The sequence below is a fragment of the Xylaria bambusicola genome (genome assembly GCF_022495145.1).
Source record: "Xylaria bambusicola strain CBS 139988 unplaced genomic scaffold F5B22scaffold_3, whole genome shotgun sequence".
Taxonomy (NCBI): Eukaryota; Fungi; Ascomycota; class Sordariomycetes; order Xylariales; family Xylariaceae; genus Xylaria; species Xylaria bambusicola.
Window position 1 is genome coordinate 1,497,340 of NW_025953556.1, and position 16,769 is coordinate 1,514,108.

Below are 16,769 nucleotides of genomic sequence, written 5' to 3' on the forward strand. Positions count from 1 at the left end.
CATATAAATCCACTTAGGCCATGGACAAATCCTCTGATCGCTCTGGTTTTGAAAGAAACCCGCACACGACACGACATGAAACTGTGCCTGAAAGAGAGAGATTTGACCATGTAAGAGTATCGATGACCATTCACACGCGAATCTGTTCAGCGGCTGGTTCGACAATACCGCTTGGGACGATGCTCGTTACACTTGCCAATGTAGCATTCTTCAATACATTTACGATACATTTGCTACTGTGTCTTGCTAATCTATTGCTGTGACTTGTAACTGATCGTGATGAGAAGAAATGGTTAACCTTGAGGCGTAGAGTCTCGTTCCAGCTATTATCATCACCATCCTCCCACAGTTGGACCAAACAGTCAACCATAGTCGTGATACAAATTTTAGAATTGTTTCTTTTCAACTACATAGAGTTTCATGTCCGGTTACGGTATCTACGCGTTCCAAATGACGATCCTACCGTCCACACCGCTTGCTGTACGAAATGTTAATCATTGACCTAGGGCTATTCGTATTGACCGTTATTGGGCGAGACTTACTGCTAAATTTGCTGACGGATCCATTACTTCCTTCATAAACACGAAGAGTCGTGATCGTGTTTTGGTGAACCGTCTTCAGCTGGGTGTCATCTTTGACCTTACCCTTCAAATCCATCTGCTTGAACATGTTCAGCGCAGATTCTTCTCGGGCTTCACCGAGACCAGGCCGTCCTTTGGCTTCCAAGGTGCCAGTGAGTTGCCATCCTGAAGGACCGCCCTGGAATCGGAAAGCCTCGCAATCATAGCCAGCGGCGATGATCTCGTCCTCGCCATTCCATACCATGCTCATGAATGGCAATAGCTGGGTGCTAACACTGACGACGGCCTGAGGTGGTTGCTCCGGGCCTGAGGGATAAACCACGGTGATGCTGCTATCGTGAGCGGCAAAGGCGAGGGCATTTCCACTGGGCGAGAAAGCCACGGAGTGGACCCAGCCAGCCGAGTTATTCAGATACTCACCACAGACCGTATTGAAAGGCAGGCGCTCACCCCAAACACTGGGTTCGGGACGGGCATCAACGCCCTTGATGAAGGCCGAGAACACTCTGGCGTGCGCATCGGTCGAGCCGGCGGCTAACAGAACCGAGTTGGGATGCCAATTGACCGTGGTAATCGTGCTGCGGATGGGCTTCTTCAGGTGCTTCGAGACCCACCAGTCGTTCTCCTCCTCGAAGTAGCAGATGGCGATGACACGGTCGCCAGAGCCCACGGCGAATTTCGTCTCGGAGGGCGACCATCGAACAAACGTAGCAGCCCGGGCAATGCGGAGGAGAACAAGAGTAGGTTTGTATCCGGTTGGGGAGGGTTCCCAGACAAGAGCATTTCGATCTAGACGTGCCCGAGGCGATGTTAGAATCGACTATCCTGCTGGGCGGAGGGCGACAAGGGAGTAATCAGATACCTTGAGAGCACGTAACAATGCGGCCACTTTGCGGCGCGATGTCGACGCCGGTAACGGTCTTGTCATGACCCTTGAGCTCATCCTTCAGCTTGAAGGCGTTGCCTGCTTTCCCGTAGAGCTCAACACCGGTATCCTTGGCCACAGCCAGCGTCTGGCGATCGGCCGAGAACGAGTGGTCGGCAATGGGCCTGTGGAAAAGGTGGTGCACCTCGGGCGACGCCATTCTAAATCGAGTTCGGAGAGGAAATGAGTGGTAGGAGTAGCTCTCTACTACCGGAGTTGGCTGGTTGATGATATCTTAGGTTAGGTAGATAGTTGAAGATAGAAGAGGAGGTTACAGTGACGTGCTGCCTGACAGATGTCCCTGCGTCAAGGTGGGGTTCTGTTACGGCAGGTGGGCCGAGGTTAGGTAGTGGACCGACTTCCGCTTTAAGCCACCTTGATCATTAGTCCGGACTGAGAAAGAACTAAGCTTCATTTAGTTAAAAACGTAGAAAGCGATTATAAACGGTTAAAACAATGCAAATATTATACCGCATTCACTGAAATTATATTCACAACGCGCCGTTGGCGTGTAACGTAGACTTTACCTGATTGAGGGCAATTCTCTACTATTTTCAACCCTCCTACCCGTTGGCCACTTGAGAGAGCAGAGAGAACAGGCCCTACAACTACCTAGGTAGCATTGTTCATTTTAATACTCTCATAACCTATGGAACAAAGAACACGCAAATATAGTAACTATAAAACAGAGAGTTACATGCGACACCGGTAATATATACATCCCCTTGTACTACGAACTCTTGATAATGAAACACACTTGGTCATAATTGCTATCTACTAAGTTGGCAGTCGCTTAATTTGTAAAAATCCTCAACTTACAATCTACCCCTCCAGTAGCAACTACACAGCGAATCTGTACGTCTCCGGGCTTACCTCCTGCTATTCTATCTTTAGATGTAGCATAAGGGACTATCTTACTACTCAGTTCCTCATCTTGGGGCTGCTCAGCGGCGGATACTATATGCTCTGCATTTCGTACAACACTGGGTGCCCACTGCAGTGAGGTAATGAATCGGTCATGCGGCTCTCCGATGACCTTAATACATCGTCCGTCCTGGTTCAGATCCCAGCACCTCAATGTCTTATCATCAGACACTGATAAAAGGTATTTGCCACCGGGGTGGAAGACAAGAGCACGTATCCAGTTGTCATGGCCAACCAAAGACAAAATGCAGGTGCCGCGGGCATCCCATAGACGTATCGTTTTGTCTCTGGAGCCGGTGGCCATATACTCGGCTGAGCTGCTGGTTGGCGGCGGTTTTTTCAGTCCTGCAGCCAGGGCAATATATTTGTATGCGGCAGGAGGGGCAATCGCACAGCACTCGATATGGTGTTCGTGGCCGAACATGGTTACCTTACTTTCGGCTTGGGTAGTAGATGAGATATCCCATAAACGTGCCGTCATATCGTCTCCAGAAGACAGAAGATAGCGACCATCGAAGGATGGAAATACATCTCGAACCCAACCAGTATGTCCCCTGAGCGTTTTTAGACAGAACCCAGTGATAACGTCCCATATCTTCAACGTCTGGTCTCTACTCGCGCTAACTAGTAAATTAGCAGAACCAGGTATGAACCGTAAAGCGCTTACGCTATGGTCGTGGCCTGGCAACGTTCGAATATTTTTGTAGTCGTTCGCTGGATCCCATAGCTTGATAGTCAAGTCTGAACCGCAAGATGCTAAAAGTGTGCTAGCTCTGGGACCACCATATTCCATATCTAAAACGGCTCTAGTGTGTCCTTTGATTGTTCTCTCAAGTTCACCAGTATCCCAATCCCATATCTTGATTGTATAATCATCAGAGCCGGTTGCCAGCACAGAGAAGATTGGATGGAAAGTGATGCAGTTAATTGTGCTTCGATGCGACTCGAGAGTGTACCGGGGAAGTGAGTTGGGCAGCCAAGACGATGGATCCTTATTACGCATCGAGAGGGATACGGGCGTTGCATTGTCGAGCTCGGATTGTAATGCGGCGTTTCTTGACTCAAGGTCCATTATCTGCAACGAGACGGCTGTCAGATGTCATGTAACGGAATTGGATCTAGTTGCACGTGCCTTTTTTTGCAACCGAACAACACTCGTCCATTTTTTCTCTAGTAATCCCTTGTATTTGTCGGCGGTGGCAGGGTCGAACTCATTTTCATCGAGGTTCAGTTCTGTTCTAAGAGCCGCTGCCGCGGCTGTTAGCCGATTTGCGGTCAGATATGCAATGATCGACTTGTGTCTGATGAGAAGCAATATTAGTATCACTGATAGGATAGCGGGTTCAACGAAGATGATGGGGTGAGTGACATACAGCTCATCAGCTTGGCGACTAGTTAAAATACTCATGGCACGGGGTGTGGGAGTGAGGCGACGCGGTGGTTGTTGTTCGTATACACTTGTATTACCTACATGGAACGGAGCCTAGGCTTGCCAGGTAGCTCCAAGCTCTAACGTACGCAAGGGTAGAACGGAGAGCACCAAATAAAAGACAGTTTCCCTAGTGGAATTTCCGGAAAATTGTGCTTAATCAGGCGAAGTCTACGTTACACACCAATGGTGCGTTGTGAATATAATCTCAGTGTATGCGGTATGCGATGCGAGCGGCGCTGTTGACTTAGGTGGATTAATCGTGTTGAAGCGACTTCCTAGGAAGTCGCTTCAACGGATCACTTAAATGGACCCCATAACACATACCTACTAAGATCCGTTTTATAATAAAACGGTCTTTGCTTTTGTGCAATTGAGGTTCTGTGTAGTATGATTTAATAAGGCTTCCTTTTTAGCTAGTAGAGAGTCCTTCCTTAATAATTAAATCTATGCTACATCCAAGCCCTCTTTGAAAGCATTAAAGTTAGTATATCCGCCTCAAATAATTGCCGAGAACATTTCGAAGAGGCGCCTGAACTGGGGTGTTACATTGATCTGGAGCTAGCTTTTGGTGAAGGCATCTAAACTAATCGTTGCTGGTGGTACTTGGTACGGAGAAGGTACATCTAGGTACAAATTGTGGGTCTCGCGCACACCTCGATTAGCGGGAGTTTCGCTTTTATAGGCGGCTCTCTTGGTTCTGCATACAAATAGCTGTTACTTACATCTTTTACCCACAATGCAATCGATAGGTCCAGCCTTCCTCTGGTCTTGACGCAGCGGCTAGGATCGAAAACAACAAACCCCATCGCGGTCCTCACTTTCAATTAGAAGTTCAACAATAAGAGAAGCTACGACTTACTAGGTACCGATTCCTTCAACCTTCTCAAGATGTCTGCCGCCGTCGCTACTCGAGCGCCGCCACCCAAGCCTGTAATCAAAACACCCCCAACTCCTCCAAACCAGACGTAAGTAGTAGCAGTGGGATCGCTCGCTCGCGAAAACATTGCTAACCGTTTTATTTGAACAGTCTCTATGTCACCAATCTGCCATCGGCGAAAATCAACAAGGCCGACCTGAAGACCGCTCTTTATCTCCTGTTCTCTACGCACGGCCCCGTACTCGATGTTGTTGCCTTGAAAACTGCGAAGATGCGAGGCCAGGCGCATATAGTTTTCCGTGACACTCATGCTGCCACACAAGCCATGAGATCTCTAAATGGCTTCCAGTTTCTAGGCAAAGAACTCGTACGCCTCAATTCCAGCTTAGAGAAAATTAGGCAGAGCTAATCGTATTTCTCTCACAGCAAATTCAGTACGCAAAGTCGAAGTCGGATGCCATCGCAAAACTTGATGGCACCTACAAACTGCCTGGTTCGGCTGCCGCAAATGTGGAGATGACCGAAGTCCAACAAAGCATCTTTAATGCGCCTGCGCCCACATCAGCCTCCGCAACGACGGCGCCTACATCACATAGCCTGCCGGCAAAACCACCCCAGGCAACAAATGTTCCTGCGGTTAATGCACCAAGTCCTGATACTCGCGGTCAGAAACGGCCTCGCGACGAGGAAGAGGAGGAAGGGGACGACAGTGATGAAGATGTAGCAATGGAGGAGGACAGCGATGACGAGTAAAGAACGCGCGTCGTAGCGATTCGGTTCGAGTGCACTTATTAACAACATCTACTGGCCAAGCTGCGGTGTCAGGTACGCAATAGCTGTGGCGCCGGGTTTACGCTTAACCCAATGGCCAATTCCTTTGGCACCCCCAATCCTACACAGCTTCCAGCTATACCTAGCCAAACCGTGAGATAATCTTCCTTGGAGCAGTCGAAAGTGGCCATGACATCTCCAAGGTTACACGGATGGACGAAGAATGTCGGCACGCCAGTGACGGGATGATGCTGTAAGCTTGGTGTTAGTCTACGAGGTAGAGACAATGGAAGCCCCGATGAGAATGCATCGTTGACTTATATAGCACAGGTAAATACTTGCATCGATGGAGATCCCTCCTATGGGATTGTGGCCGATACGATGTATGAACTCGTCTGGCACCAAATGTCGGAAAACGGAGTCGATATCGAGCGGCGACTCGTCAAATGGCAAATTGTGTAAACTAAACCACAGACACGGTGCTTGATATGTTGGGTGAAGGTGAATTTCGTACTCTACAATACCATTTCCCCTGCTGGGGTTCAGTTTGGATGGATATCGAACCACCTCCTAGCAGGAAAATACGTTAGCAAGACACCAAAGAGTTACAAATTGTAGCAAAATCGAGCTTCCAAATGGTACAGACCGTATCTAATTCTTCATTCATCAGCATACTATCAGCCATGGACTGGTCCGTGTCTAGCAAAGGAGGCTCGTTCAAAGCAAAATTGCCGAGGCGGGATGCGAGCTCGTTGTCGACCTCATTGTTCCGACGGCTCTCGAGTGGCTTGGTGATTTGAATGAAGGTCACCACGCCAGTATCCGAGTTCGGAGAAGTATCTAAGGCCGTGCGAAGTCTGAGCTGCCATTGACTACGAAGGGGACCCAGAGTAGTCCGACAGTATTTTGCGTCAAAATAATGACACACCTCGGCAAACTCCTCTTGGGTGAGAAAGGGATAGCAACGATAACTCGAGGCCATAGCTCCTGCGCTCGCCTCAGGTTGGTGAGGTGGCTGGGAGCCCAACGATATTGAATCGGCGATGTTAGTTACTACTTCACGACGTTCGAAACTATTATGATAATGTCGGTCCACTTCTCCCTAGGCAACGAGCTAGGTATGTGATAGGATATATAGGGGGGGATTAAGGTTTCCAGCTGCCATGGGACACTGGTATGGATAAGTCCAACTATAATTTGTTCAATATGTACGCGTTTATGTGAAGGTACAGCAGTATAGGTTGGGCAGCTGGGTACCTACTAGTGTATGTTAGCAGGCTGCCCTCGAATACTTAATAATCATATCTCTCATTATAAAGCAGTCGTTTTTGAGATAGATATCTTGAACTTACAATATGCAGGAAGTACCATATAGGCCTGAACCACTCAGCTGGATGACGAGGGGTAAATGCAAAGAAACAGCTACAAAGTACTAAGTACATGCACAGTAGGTTACCTAAATGCAGGTTAAAACTTGGGAGACCCTGGTAGTACTTCTTTTACCCCATACGAGCTAGATACCTAGGTACTTGCTATGATAGCCTACCGAGTACGTAGTAAGGGACTTGATATTTACTGTTAGCTGTTAGTACTAGGCAGTGCTTCACGCCAAGCCGCTTTCTGTCTTAATTCATACAGGTGAAAGTCGCATTTGCTAGCGAGTACATATAGGTACAAGCTCAGTGGCGCATGTGCTGTAGCGTGCGGCCTATGATAACTCGCAGTACATGAACCATGCGGTACCCCGTATCGAAAGCAACTAGAGCTGCAATCAGAAGCTCCAATTCCTATCCAGGGTTGAATGCTATTGAGACAACTTTCCTCTTCCAGTACTATGTAGGTATTCCAACTTTTTTGTCCTCTTCAAGTGCCACCGTGCCGGCGAAACAGACATTGAACAACTCAGGTATGAAGGTCGACGAGGGATGAGAGGATAGTACAAGATGGTCGCCGCATGCCATTGTTTCTTGACGTAAATATCCATCCCTTAACCTTGGAAAGCCGGCCCAGCTTGCAATTCTGCTGTCCGCTGCTGCGAAAGTGTTAGCTTTGCTTTTACTATATCTAGGTAGAGATAGGTATGTAGCTATCATAAGCATAAGCATGAAAACTCTCTATCTAAGCATTCTACTCTTGATCTTGCCCTGACGGATTAGCCACAGTCTAACACCATCCCGGACCGACGCCACATATCTGCCTCTTTGTCTTCGCGCCCCCGACTTCCCTATCCTTTGCAATCTGTTGCACCAACGCCATAGCAGAGGCGCCCGCAGCGTTCTATCATCTGGGTAGTGGCCTTTGGAGCTGGCCTCGGGCTGGTTGTCATCTGAGGCCGTTTAAGAAGGGCGTGCAACCGTCCCTTACTTCGATATGTCCTTTACAGTGCCTAGAAACGCGCCTTCCTTTAACAATCCACAAAGGGTCGTTGAGGACCATATTTGGGGCAGTACGGCAGTTGCGCGTGGTCCTAATAGCAAGAACGGGTCTGGAGGAGGCATACTCGGTACTGGCTTGTTCGAGAATCGCAATGCTCTGCCCATGTACAAGGATAAGCCGTATGCATATCCGCCGTCACATCGCCGCCGGCCGCTCTGGAGGCGGAAGCGAACATTCGGCTTTGGACTTATAGTGATATCGCTACTCTACTACTTTGGTGCATTTCAAAAGCATCATGAAACTGCCACCTCTTCTTGGGGCTGGCTGACTTCGTCATCCGAGTCCGGCAAGTCTAAGGATTGGTTACACCGGCGCCAGCGCGTCGTTGAAGCCTTTGAGCTGAGTTTCGATGCGTACTCACGTTATGCATGGGGATACGACGAATTCCATCCGATGTCTAAGAAAGGCAGACAGATGACTCCTAAGGGTATGGGCTGGATCATAGTCGATTCGCTGGATACAATGATTCTCATGAATCTCACTTCCCGTGTCACCCATGCTAGGGAATGGATATCCAATTCATTGACATATGATCAGAGCCAGGATGTGAGCACTTTTGAAACCACCATCCGTATGCTTGGAGGCCTGTTATCGGCTCATTATTTGTCCAACGAATATCCCACTCTCGCACCCCTCTCCGATGATGATGAAGGCGCTCCCGGAGAAGATCTTTATCTCGAAAAAGCTAGGGATCTGGCTGATCGCCTGGTAGTAGCTTTCGATTCACCCTCTGGTGTCCCTTATGCAAGCGTCAACATTGGAGAGTATAAGGCCCTCCCCGCGCATGATGCCGGGGGTGCCTCGTCTACCGCGGAGGCAACTACATTGCAGCTAGAGTTCAAATATCTTGCCAAGTTAACAGGCGAGAAGGACTTTTGGAATAAGGCAGAGAAGGTCATGGAAGTGGTTGATAACAATGCCCCCAAAGGCGGTCTCGTACCCATCTACATCAATCCCAAAACTGGTGAATTCCACGGCAGCAACATTCGACTAGGCAGCAGGGGAGACTCGTATTATGAATATCTGATTAAACAATATCTACAAACGAACAAGCAAGAGTCGCTATACCTCGAGATGTGGGATGAGACCCTTCAGGGAGTTCGAGATCATCTCGTCACTTACACCGAGCCTTCAAAGTTCACGATTATTGGTGAACGACAGTCCGGGTTAGATAATTTACTGACCCCCAAGATGGACCACCTAGTCTGTTTCATGCCTGGAACTATCGCCCTCGCCGTGACGGGAGGGCTGACTGAAGCCGAAGCCAAGAAGCGTGGACCTTGGACAAAGAAGAACGAGGCTGATATGCAGCTCGCCAGAGAGCTAATGCACACTTGCTGGGGCATGTATAAGTATATGGCCACAGGCTTAGCCGCTGAAATCACATACTTCAACATTGCTGATCCGCCTCTTCCTGAATCCGCTCCACATCAGGCACCGGCGGATTTCGACCCAGACCCGGAGGCGGAGTGGCGCAAGGATTTTGACGTGCACGCAGCCGATGTTCACAACCTTCAACGACCCGAGACGGTGGAGAGTCTGTTCTACATGTGGAGGATCACAGGCGAGGTCAAATACCGCGAATGGGGCTGGGAGATGTTCAAATCATTCATGAACTACACAGCAGTGCCAGATGGCGGGGGTTTCACGAGCCTTTCGGACGCCAACAAGATACCTCCGGTAACTCGCGACAATATGGAAAGCTTCTGGCTGGTAAGTACTCTTACAGCGCTTGCTTCGTAGTTTTAGCAGGGTTCTAAACTAATCTTGACAGGCCGAAACTCTGAAATACTTCTATCTACTTTTCTCCCCTAATGACCTGCTCCCGCTGGACAAAATAGTTCTCAATACGGAGGCTCACCCCTTTCCACGATTTGACATGGGTCCGATTCTCTCGACGGGATGGCAACGAAAGCCAAAGACGGTAGATACCACAGCGGCTTGATGATGAAACTAAGTTTTTTCTATGACCATGCCGTGTCTTTGGTTTGATGGGATTACCATCGTAATACTTAGGCAGCTAGCGGTGCATCATTGAGCAAGGCAATGGCCAGCAGACCTTACCAAGCACATAAATATTGCTATCTGGGACATTGTATGGAAGCCAAATAGTGCAAAAATCCTCTAGCTATAAGACTACTCGAGGAAATCTACAGGTTGGAGAGGGGAATGCATTATTGCTGATAATAATGTCAGCTACATATAACTCGGTATCTCTTGATCAAAACATACGGGACTTCGAAGGAGTTTATGAATTTCATACAATTTTCACACATTCTTTTTTATTCAGTACCTTTTTCCTACTAGACAGCACCTTGGACCTTGGAAATGGGTATGCTTTGCCCACCAATCAGACCATCTTAATTGCTGATGATAAGAGTGCTTTAAATCTCCACAAATAGCACCTTAGCGTGAAGAGGTACATACGCTAAGTAGCCACCTAACCTTGACAGCGGTTAAGCTTACTATTATTATATTCCAAGTGAGACATGCATTGCTATCAGCTGTGCTTCTAGGCTCTGCCCTACTGACTTTGTACAGATGTAGGTAAGTAAGCCTGGCTCTAGGTACTTCCAGGGTAGGTACCCAGATGAGCAGTCCAAGGCGACTTAGCCTCACCACCATCACCAGCGACGTTATCGTCCGAAAGCAAATGCAAGACCACCTGATGTGATAGACGTAGACTACCCTCCTCGTTCTTGTTTTATTTGGAAACTATAGTAGACGCCCATTGTCCCATCGAAGAGAAGTAATCGCTGAGAAGAGGCCAGCCATATCCCACTTCTTGGACCCCTCCTCCTCCTTCGTTCTCACCACATCCGTGACGCTCTTTCTCCATCCCACTCTGCGACACGACAAGAATATTCCGCCCTAGCGGCGGGTGCCGCTCCTTGCCTCGCCTCACCTCTTCTCAGACCCCAATCGCCCATCATGCCGTCCTCATATAGCAGCCGCGACATCGAGATGAGCATGTTCCCCATCAAGGAGGACTCGTTGGCCCCCGCCAGCAGCTACACCATGCGCGAGCCTCTATACGACGACGAAACGCAGCCGAGCATGCTGGGCCAATTCTTCGACGGCTTCCGACGCGACCCCACCCAGCGCATCACGCCGAAGGACCCCTTGGACGAGATACACGCCGCCGAGGCGGCGCATCTCTATCGCCCCATGATCGCGAGGAACGGCTCCGGATCGCATTACTACGACTTGCGGCTGGCTACCCTGCAAACTGCCCAGTCACATCTCGCCAGGAAACTGAAGGGAAGGCATCTGCAAATGATTGCTATAGGCGGTTCTATCGGTATGGATTCTGGGCACATGATTCGAGGGACATTTTTGCTGACTTGCTTGCTTCTTTAAAAAGGAACTGGTCTATTTGTTGCGTCTGGCCGTGCCCTCGAGAGCGGAGGCCCGGCTTCTGTCCTTCTCGCGTATTTCATCATTGGTACCATGTTGTACTGTACCGTTCAGGCGCTAGGCGAATTGGCTGTCTCGTTTCCCGTTGCTGGCTCCTTTTCCGCCTATTCGACTCGTTTCCTTCACCCCTCATGGGGATTCGCTATGGGCTGGAAGTGCGTTGACCCCTTCTCCTCTTCTTCATAGTACTCATATTAACTATGTCAATAGCTACGCCTTGCAATGGATGGTTGCCCTTCCCCTTGAAGTCATATCAGCGTCTATTGTTACTACGTACTGGAACTCGAATCTGAACAAGGCCATCTTCGTTACCATATTTCTTTTAGCTATCATACTCATCAACTTGTGTGGGGTCAAAGGCTACGGTGAGGCCGAGTTTATATTCGCCATTGTTAAAGTTGTTGCCGTTATTGGCTTCATGTGAGTACTCTCTGCTCAATCGAAGTTGCGCATATCATAAATGTGGCGCTAATCCGGTGTAGCTTGCTGGGTATTGTACTCAATATTGGCGGTACCCCAGGAGAGGGATATATCGGAGGCCGCTACTGGAGAGACCCCGGCGCCTTTCATAATGGCTTCAAGGGTTTATGCAGCGTTTTTGTCACTGCTGCCTTCGCTTTTGCAGGCACTGAACTGGTTGGTCTTGCCGCCGCCGAGACGGCGAATCCAAGGAAATCCCTGCCCACGGCCATTAAGCAGGTGTTTTGGCGCATTACTATATTCTACGTGGTTGCTCTCACGCTCATTGGTCTCCTCGTGCCCTATAACGAACAACGTCTCCTCCTCAACGACGACCAACCGGCGAGGGCATCGCCCTTCGTCATCGCTATTGAGAACGCCGGCATCGAAGTCCTTCCTTCCATCATGAATGTGGTTATCCTCATTTCTGTAATCTCAGTTGGGAATTCGTCTGTATTCGGGTCTTCCCGGACCCTTGCAGCGTTGGCTGACCAGAACCAAGCACCCCGGATCTTATCCTACGTCGACCGGAAGGGACGACCCTTGGTTGCCATCATAGTCTCATCTTCGGTAGGCCTGCTCTCCTATCTCGCCGACCTTAAGCAGGAGGGCGAGGTCCTCGACTGGCTCGTCGCCATCTCCGGCCTGTCCTCCATCTTCACCTGGGCCTCGATCTGTCTCGCACACATCCGCTTCCGCCAGGCATGGGCCTACAAGGGCCACAAAGTCTCGGAGCTCGCCTTCCACTCACAAGTCGGCGTCCTCGGCTCCTGGGTCGGCCTCATCATCAACATCCTCATCCTGGTCGCGCAGTTCTGGATCGGCGCGTGGCCCGTCAATTATACGGAAATGACCTCTGCCGAGCTCGCCAAGAGCTTCTTCCTCGTCTACCTCGCCGCCCCCGTCGTCATCATCTTCTTCGTCGGCCACTACTTGTGGCACAGGACGTCGTATATCCGCGTCGTCGACATGGACGTCGATACCGGCCGGCGCGACTTCAACCTGCCTATATTGATCGCCCAGGAGAGAGAGGAGAGGAAGAGCTGGCCCAAGTGGAAGAAATTGTATAAAATATTGTGTTGAGAGGGTTTATCAGGATTTTGCACACTTTTGACTATTTCTTTTTCCCTTTTTCTTTTTCTTTCTCCTTTTCTAGATGCTGACATATATGTCTTGACCCATCCACAATTTCGGGCATGTCTCTCCTTGTTTATGATTTCATGTTTTTTTTAATGTCAGTTTTGTATCATGCTTTATGAGGGAAGATATCGAAGATACCAAGGGAAGCGAAGCAAGGGGTTAGGGAAAAGGGGGACGGCGGGGGTAAATGAAAGGGGTATTTATGTCTAGGTGTTTGGGGAGGGGTTTATATATAGCCTTTGCGTTTGGTCTTTGATCTAGTAATGTAAGTATCGAATGAAGTAGACGTAGACAAGAGCATCGACAGGGTTGGCAGAATTCCCTGGAAGTTTAGTTACGTACGTTAGACATTCAAAGTTAAATGGGACATCGGATGATGATTATTCAGTTCACTCGTGTCGGAAAATAATTGGTACGTGATATTCATGTTGATGTCAAAATAACGTTTATTTGCACACCCACCGTTTAGCTGCTTTTATGATAGTTTTCAAGTCCGAATGAGTCGGAAGGTTACAATACAGGACAGGCTTTTCCTACAAGCTAACTGACTGGAGCCAAATACCTTATCTCAAAACCATGGGGTTGAAACCAGGCCACGGCGGCTCCGACGACAGGAAGTATATACCTAGAAGCAAAAGTTCATCATACAGGGAGTAGGTCCCTGGTTTCCATCATTATCCATTTTAGTTTGTTTTGTTTAACGCGTCATAATACAATCGAAGCCAACCTCGCCTCCTTATGTTGTAAATGCTCCAATAAAAAAAATGATAAGACCAAAATTCTACAGTAGCCGCTAGGTCAACGGTTACATAACTGGACTTCATGGCTCGTTATTGGCGTAGTAGCGTTAAAGGTCATTACGAAGTTGCTGGTGGTATCCCTGCGAGCCACCATGATACTCCTTCAGCGCATTGAGGCATCCCGGGTCGCCTAGAAATCCCAGTTGAAGCCACCGGTCTTGGAAGGAGGCGGCTTTCTACCCGGGACAGGCTTAGTCGGTTGGGTGTCGTCCTCATCACTGAAGAGCCAGTTTCGCGTGGAGCCTTTGCCGCCACCCATCCCATCACCGCCAATGGCGATACCACGTTCGTCGGTCCTCTTGGCACCATTTCTAGTGGTAATTGGCTTGTTCTCTTTCTGTACCGGCGATTCGTCATACGCGTCCCAACTGGACTCCATCATTTTAACGGCCTTTTTACGATCATCGCTTACGGTGACGTTGGCCTGGGCTTTGTCAGGGGATGGGTTGTCATTCATGGCCCAATGAGCTTCGAAGTCTCGATCGCGGTCCTTCAGATTGGTAATAGATCCAAGAGGCTGAGCCTCAGTGGATGCGGGCGCATTCCCATCCTCATCGTATAAGTTATTCTGGTATAGACCAAGGCCGCTGTTGTGCGTAGCACCACGAGGGCGTATTGGGCGCTTATCAGCCGGCGCCTCTCCGTCGTCGATAAATTCAAAATGTGGCTCAGCGTCACGACGAGGTTTGTGTGCCGCTACGTCTGAAGTCTGGACAGCGTCCGCATCGTCTGCATCCCATTTACGCGTTTCCTGGTGACGAAGAGACTTGGTTGGCTTAAACTTAGCGGGTGTGACAAAATCATCGAAGGACCACTGGCTATTATGCTTCGTCCTTCGTGGGGTAGGATCTGGTTGGGGTTCATCCGGGAGATCAGTGCCGTCTGTGAATTCAAAATGGTCGTATTTCGAGGGATGGGGCCTCATGAAACGCTCCGGGGATTTGATGTCATCAAGTGAATTGTCTTCATCCACTGCTTCATCAGCTTCAAACAGGCGACTTGGCTGGAAGTTTTTACCAGCTCCAATTTTGGGAGCAGGAGTGGCCACTGAAGATTCGGCACCACCCACTGGCTCATCTCCTAGGATCTCGACAAAACCACGTTGTCGTGGTCGTGGGCCGGCTCGGGGTGCGATACCTTTGCTGGGAGAAATTGATCGCTGCCGTCCAGCGCTAGGAGATGAAGGAGTATTATCTTCTTCATCATTCAAGATCTCACTCAAATCGCGTTGTCGTGGGCGAGCTCCACCTCTTGGAGAGATGACGGATGCTAGGGCCTGTTCCTGCTCCTCGCGCGATTCAAACAGTGAAAGTGAAGCATGAGGGTCTCGTGTAGCACTTGTCGGCTTGCCCCTAGAACGGTCTGTTACCGAAGTCGAGTTTTGGGCCGATGAGCTTGTGCCGGTGGCAGCTTTGACACAATTCTCTATCATCTTAATCTGCTCCTTGCTATCCCGAATTGGCCAATTGCGGCCAGTCTTGCCAATAATGTCGAGTTGCTTCAGTAAAGCGCCTTGGTCCCAGCTCTGACGGATGTTAAGAATTGTGCCATTGTCATCAAAGGAAACGATATGCATCTACAACCAAGGCGCAGGATTTAGTTAGTGGTTGAAACTGAATAGGCGCAATACCGGCAGGCAAACAGGAGAATGAAATGACAGGAAAACGGCTCACAATAGGAATGTAGACGGTACGGTCAGTGACGAAATTGTCGTCGAGAGACGGCAAATAGGAAGCGCCAGAGGTGACAAACTCAAGTACGGTTTCGATTTCAATGGCAATAGCATTCTGGCCGTGAACAAGAGAGAGGATATTCTCCTTCTTTTTTTTAATCTGCTTTCGCAGAGTATTGAGATGCTGAATGATGTCAGAGGGACCCCTGAAGGTCGTGGTAGTTGTGATGTAGTTTAGAGTCGCGTTCTCAGCTAGATGGGAGGGATTAGGAGCAGCGAGAAACTGCTGATACGCGGCTGCTAAGGCCATGGTGGAGGCTGAGACAGCTGGATCAACGAAGCAAACTGATAATAACGCCGCCCAAGTAGATATGGATACCTGGCTTTACAAACGGGCTGGGGGAAGTGCGAAGCTGTGGGCAATGGTTGGCGATGCCTGTAGGCGCAAAATGGACAGCTTGCTGTTGTTACTGGGGAAGAAAAAGTGACGAGGTTTGTTTACAAGCAGTCGGCTGTTGAATAGGGACGACTCTGTAACGAGAAGAAAGGGTAGAAGGAGTTGTGACAGCAAACGCGTGGGTACAAAGCGTTTGGAGGAGCTGACCGGCTATATGAGTTGATGATGTATGTACAGTAAACAAAGAAACAGAGAGAGGGAGAAGAGAAAAAGAAGAAGCGCGCAACCAAGCACACAGGATGGAGGTAACGACGAGGAGGGAGAAGATGCCCATGTCTGTCTGCTGCTGCCATGGGCTGTCGTGGGAGAGAGAGAGCTCTGTAAGTGGTTGAGGAGCAGGACCGCCCGCCCCACCACACTACTGTAGGCTGCGTTATGCGAGTCACAGGGGGGTCTAGCATGCTTGCCCAGGTCGCCCAGGTGCTAAAGTAGCCTACCAGAACACCCCCAACCGTAGATGCGGGTGCACTGTAGGCAAGTCTGTAGGTACTTGTAACTGGTACTTACCTACTTGCATATGTCAGTACCATGTAATCGTCTTCGATACATAGTACAACAAAGTAGGTAGGTAGCTATGTGCCGTGCCATTGGAAGCAGCTTGCATGTAGGCGACTCATGTAATTATACCTAGGTAGGTATGAGCTCCTATCACATAAGTATTACGGCCATGACGTACAGGAGTGCTGATGATGTCAAATGGGTAAATGCAGGCACGCGTCTTGAGCAAAACTCTTGGTCGGACAATTATATGCCTAGCCTCTAGGTCAGTGAACCTTGGAAGTATTTGCGATGTGTACTTGGAGGATAAGGGCAGAAACCAAATGCGCCGTGAGAATCCTCGACCTGTAGCACGGTAGCACGCATTTACCCTGTGATAT

The 16,769-nt window shown here is 49.3% G+C and overlaps 7 protein-coding genes across 7 annotated transcripts; 3 read left to right on the forward strand and 4 right to left on the reverse strand.

Moving 5' to 3' along the window:
- Positions 1-206: 206 nt before the first annotated feature.
- F5B22DRAFT_589164 (WD repeat domain-containing protein) lies at positions 207-1,769 on the reverse strand. The gene is made up of 3 exons (XM_047973720.1): positions 1,444-1,769; positions 543-1,370; positions 207-478 (listed from the first exon to the last, which is right to left on the reverse strand). The coding sequence occupies exons 1-3, from the start codon at positions 1,664-1,666 to the stop codon at positions 438-440; spliced, it is 1,092 nt and encodes a 363-aa protein (XP_047835470.1). The 5' UTR covers positions 1,667-1,769; the 3' UTR covers positions 207-437.
- A 297-nt stretch (positions 1,770-2,066) lies between these two features.
- On the reverse strand, positions 2,067-4,151 carry F5B22DRAFT_589167 (nuclear distribution protein pac-1a). Its single transcript, XM_047973721.1, has 3 exons — positions 3,804-4,151; positions 3,563-3,731; positions 2,067-3,505 (listed from the first exon to the last, which is right to left on the reverse strand). The coding sequence occupies exons 1-3, from the start codon at positions 3,836-3,838 to the stop codon at positions 2,300-2,302; spliced, it is 1,410 nt and encodes a 469-aa protein (XP_047835471.1). The 5' UTR covers positions 3,839-4,151; the 3' UTR covers positions 2,067-2,299.
- Positions 4,152-4,750: 599 nt separating this feature from the next.
- On the forward strand, positions 4,751-5,492 carry F5B22DRAFT_642270 (uncharacterized protein; the record flags this gene model as incomplete). The annotated part of the gene is made up of 3 exons (XM_047978099.1): positions 4,751-4,827; positions 4,890-5,106; positions 5,166-5,492. 3 exons carry the CDS (start codon positions 4,751-4,753, stop codon positions 5,490-5,492), a joined length of 621 nt encoding a protein of 206 aa, XP_047835472.1.
- Positions 5,493-5,526: 34 nt separating this feature from the next.
- On the reverse strand, positions 5,527-6,611 carry F5B22DRAFT_269062 (uncharacterized protein). The gene is made up of 3 exons (XM_047970175.1): positions 6,157-6,611; positions 5,853-6,080; positions 5,527-5,761 (listed from the first exon to the last, which is right to left on the reverse strand). Exons 1-3 carry the CDS (start codon positions 6,490-6,492, stop codon positions 5,561-5,563), a joined length of 765 nt encoding a protein of 254 aa, XP_047835473.1. The 5' UTR covers positions 6,493-6,611; the 3' UTR covers positions 5,527-5,560.
- A 728-nt stretch (positions 6,612-7,339) lies between these two features.
- Positions 7,340-10,338, forward strand: F5B22DRAFT_589178 (family 47 glycosyl hydrolase). The gene is made up of 3 exons (XM_047973722.1): positions 7,340-7,588; positions 7,673-9,659; positions 9,721-10,338. The coding sequence occupies exons 2-3, from the start codon at positions 7,881-7,883 to the stop codon at positions 9,889-9,891; spliced, it is 1,950 nt and encodes a 649-aa protein (XP_047835474.1). The 5' UTR covers positions 7,340-7,588; positions 7,673-7,880; the 3' UTR covers positions 9,892-10,338.
- Positions 10,339-10,724: 386 nt separating this feature from the next.
- F5B22DRAFT_269144 (putative amino acid permease) lies at positions 10,725-13,374 on the forward strand. The gene is made up of 4 exons (XM_047970176.1): positions 10,725-11,247; positions 11,311-11,518; positions 11,574-11,783; positions 11,846-13,374. The coding sequence occupies exons 1-4, from the start codon at positions 10,878-10,880 to the stop codon at positions 12,903-12,905; spliced, it is 1,848 nt and encodes a 615-aa protein (XP_047835475.1). The 5' UTR covers positions 10,725-10,877; the 3' UTR covers positions 12,906-13,374.
- Positions 13,235-16,280, reverse strand: F5B22DRAFT_589181 (uncharacterized protein). The gene is made up of 3 exons (XM_047973723.1): positions 15,436-16,280; positions 13,351-15,338; positions 13,235-13,300 (listed from the first exon to the last, which is right to left on the reverse strand). Exons 1-2 carry the CDS (start codon positions 15,742-15,744, stop codon positions 13,893-13,895), a joined length of 1,755 nt encoding a protein of 584 aa, XP_047835476.1. The 5' UTR covers positions 15,745-16,280; the 3' UTR covers positions 13,235-13,300; positions 13,351-13,892.
- Positions 16,281-16,769: the final 489 nt, after the last annotated feature.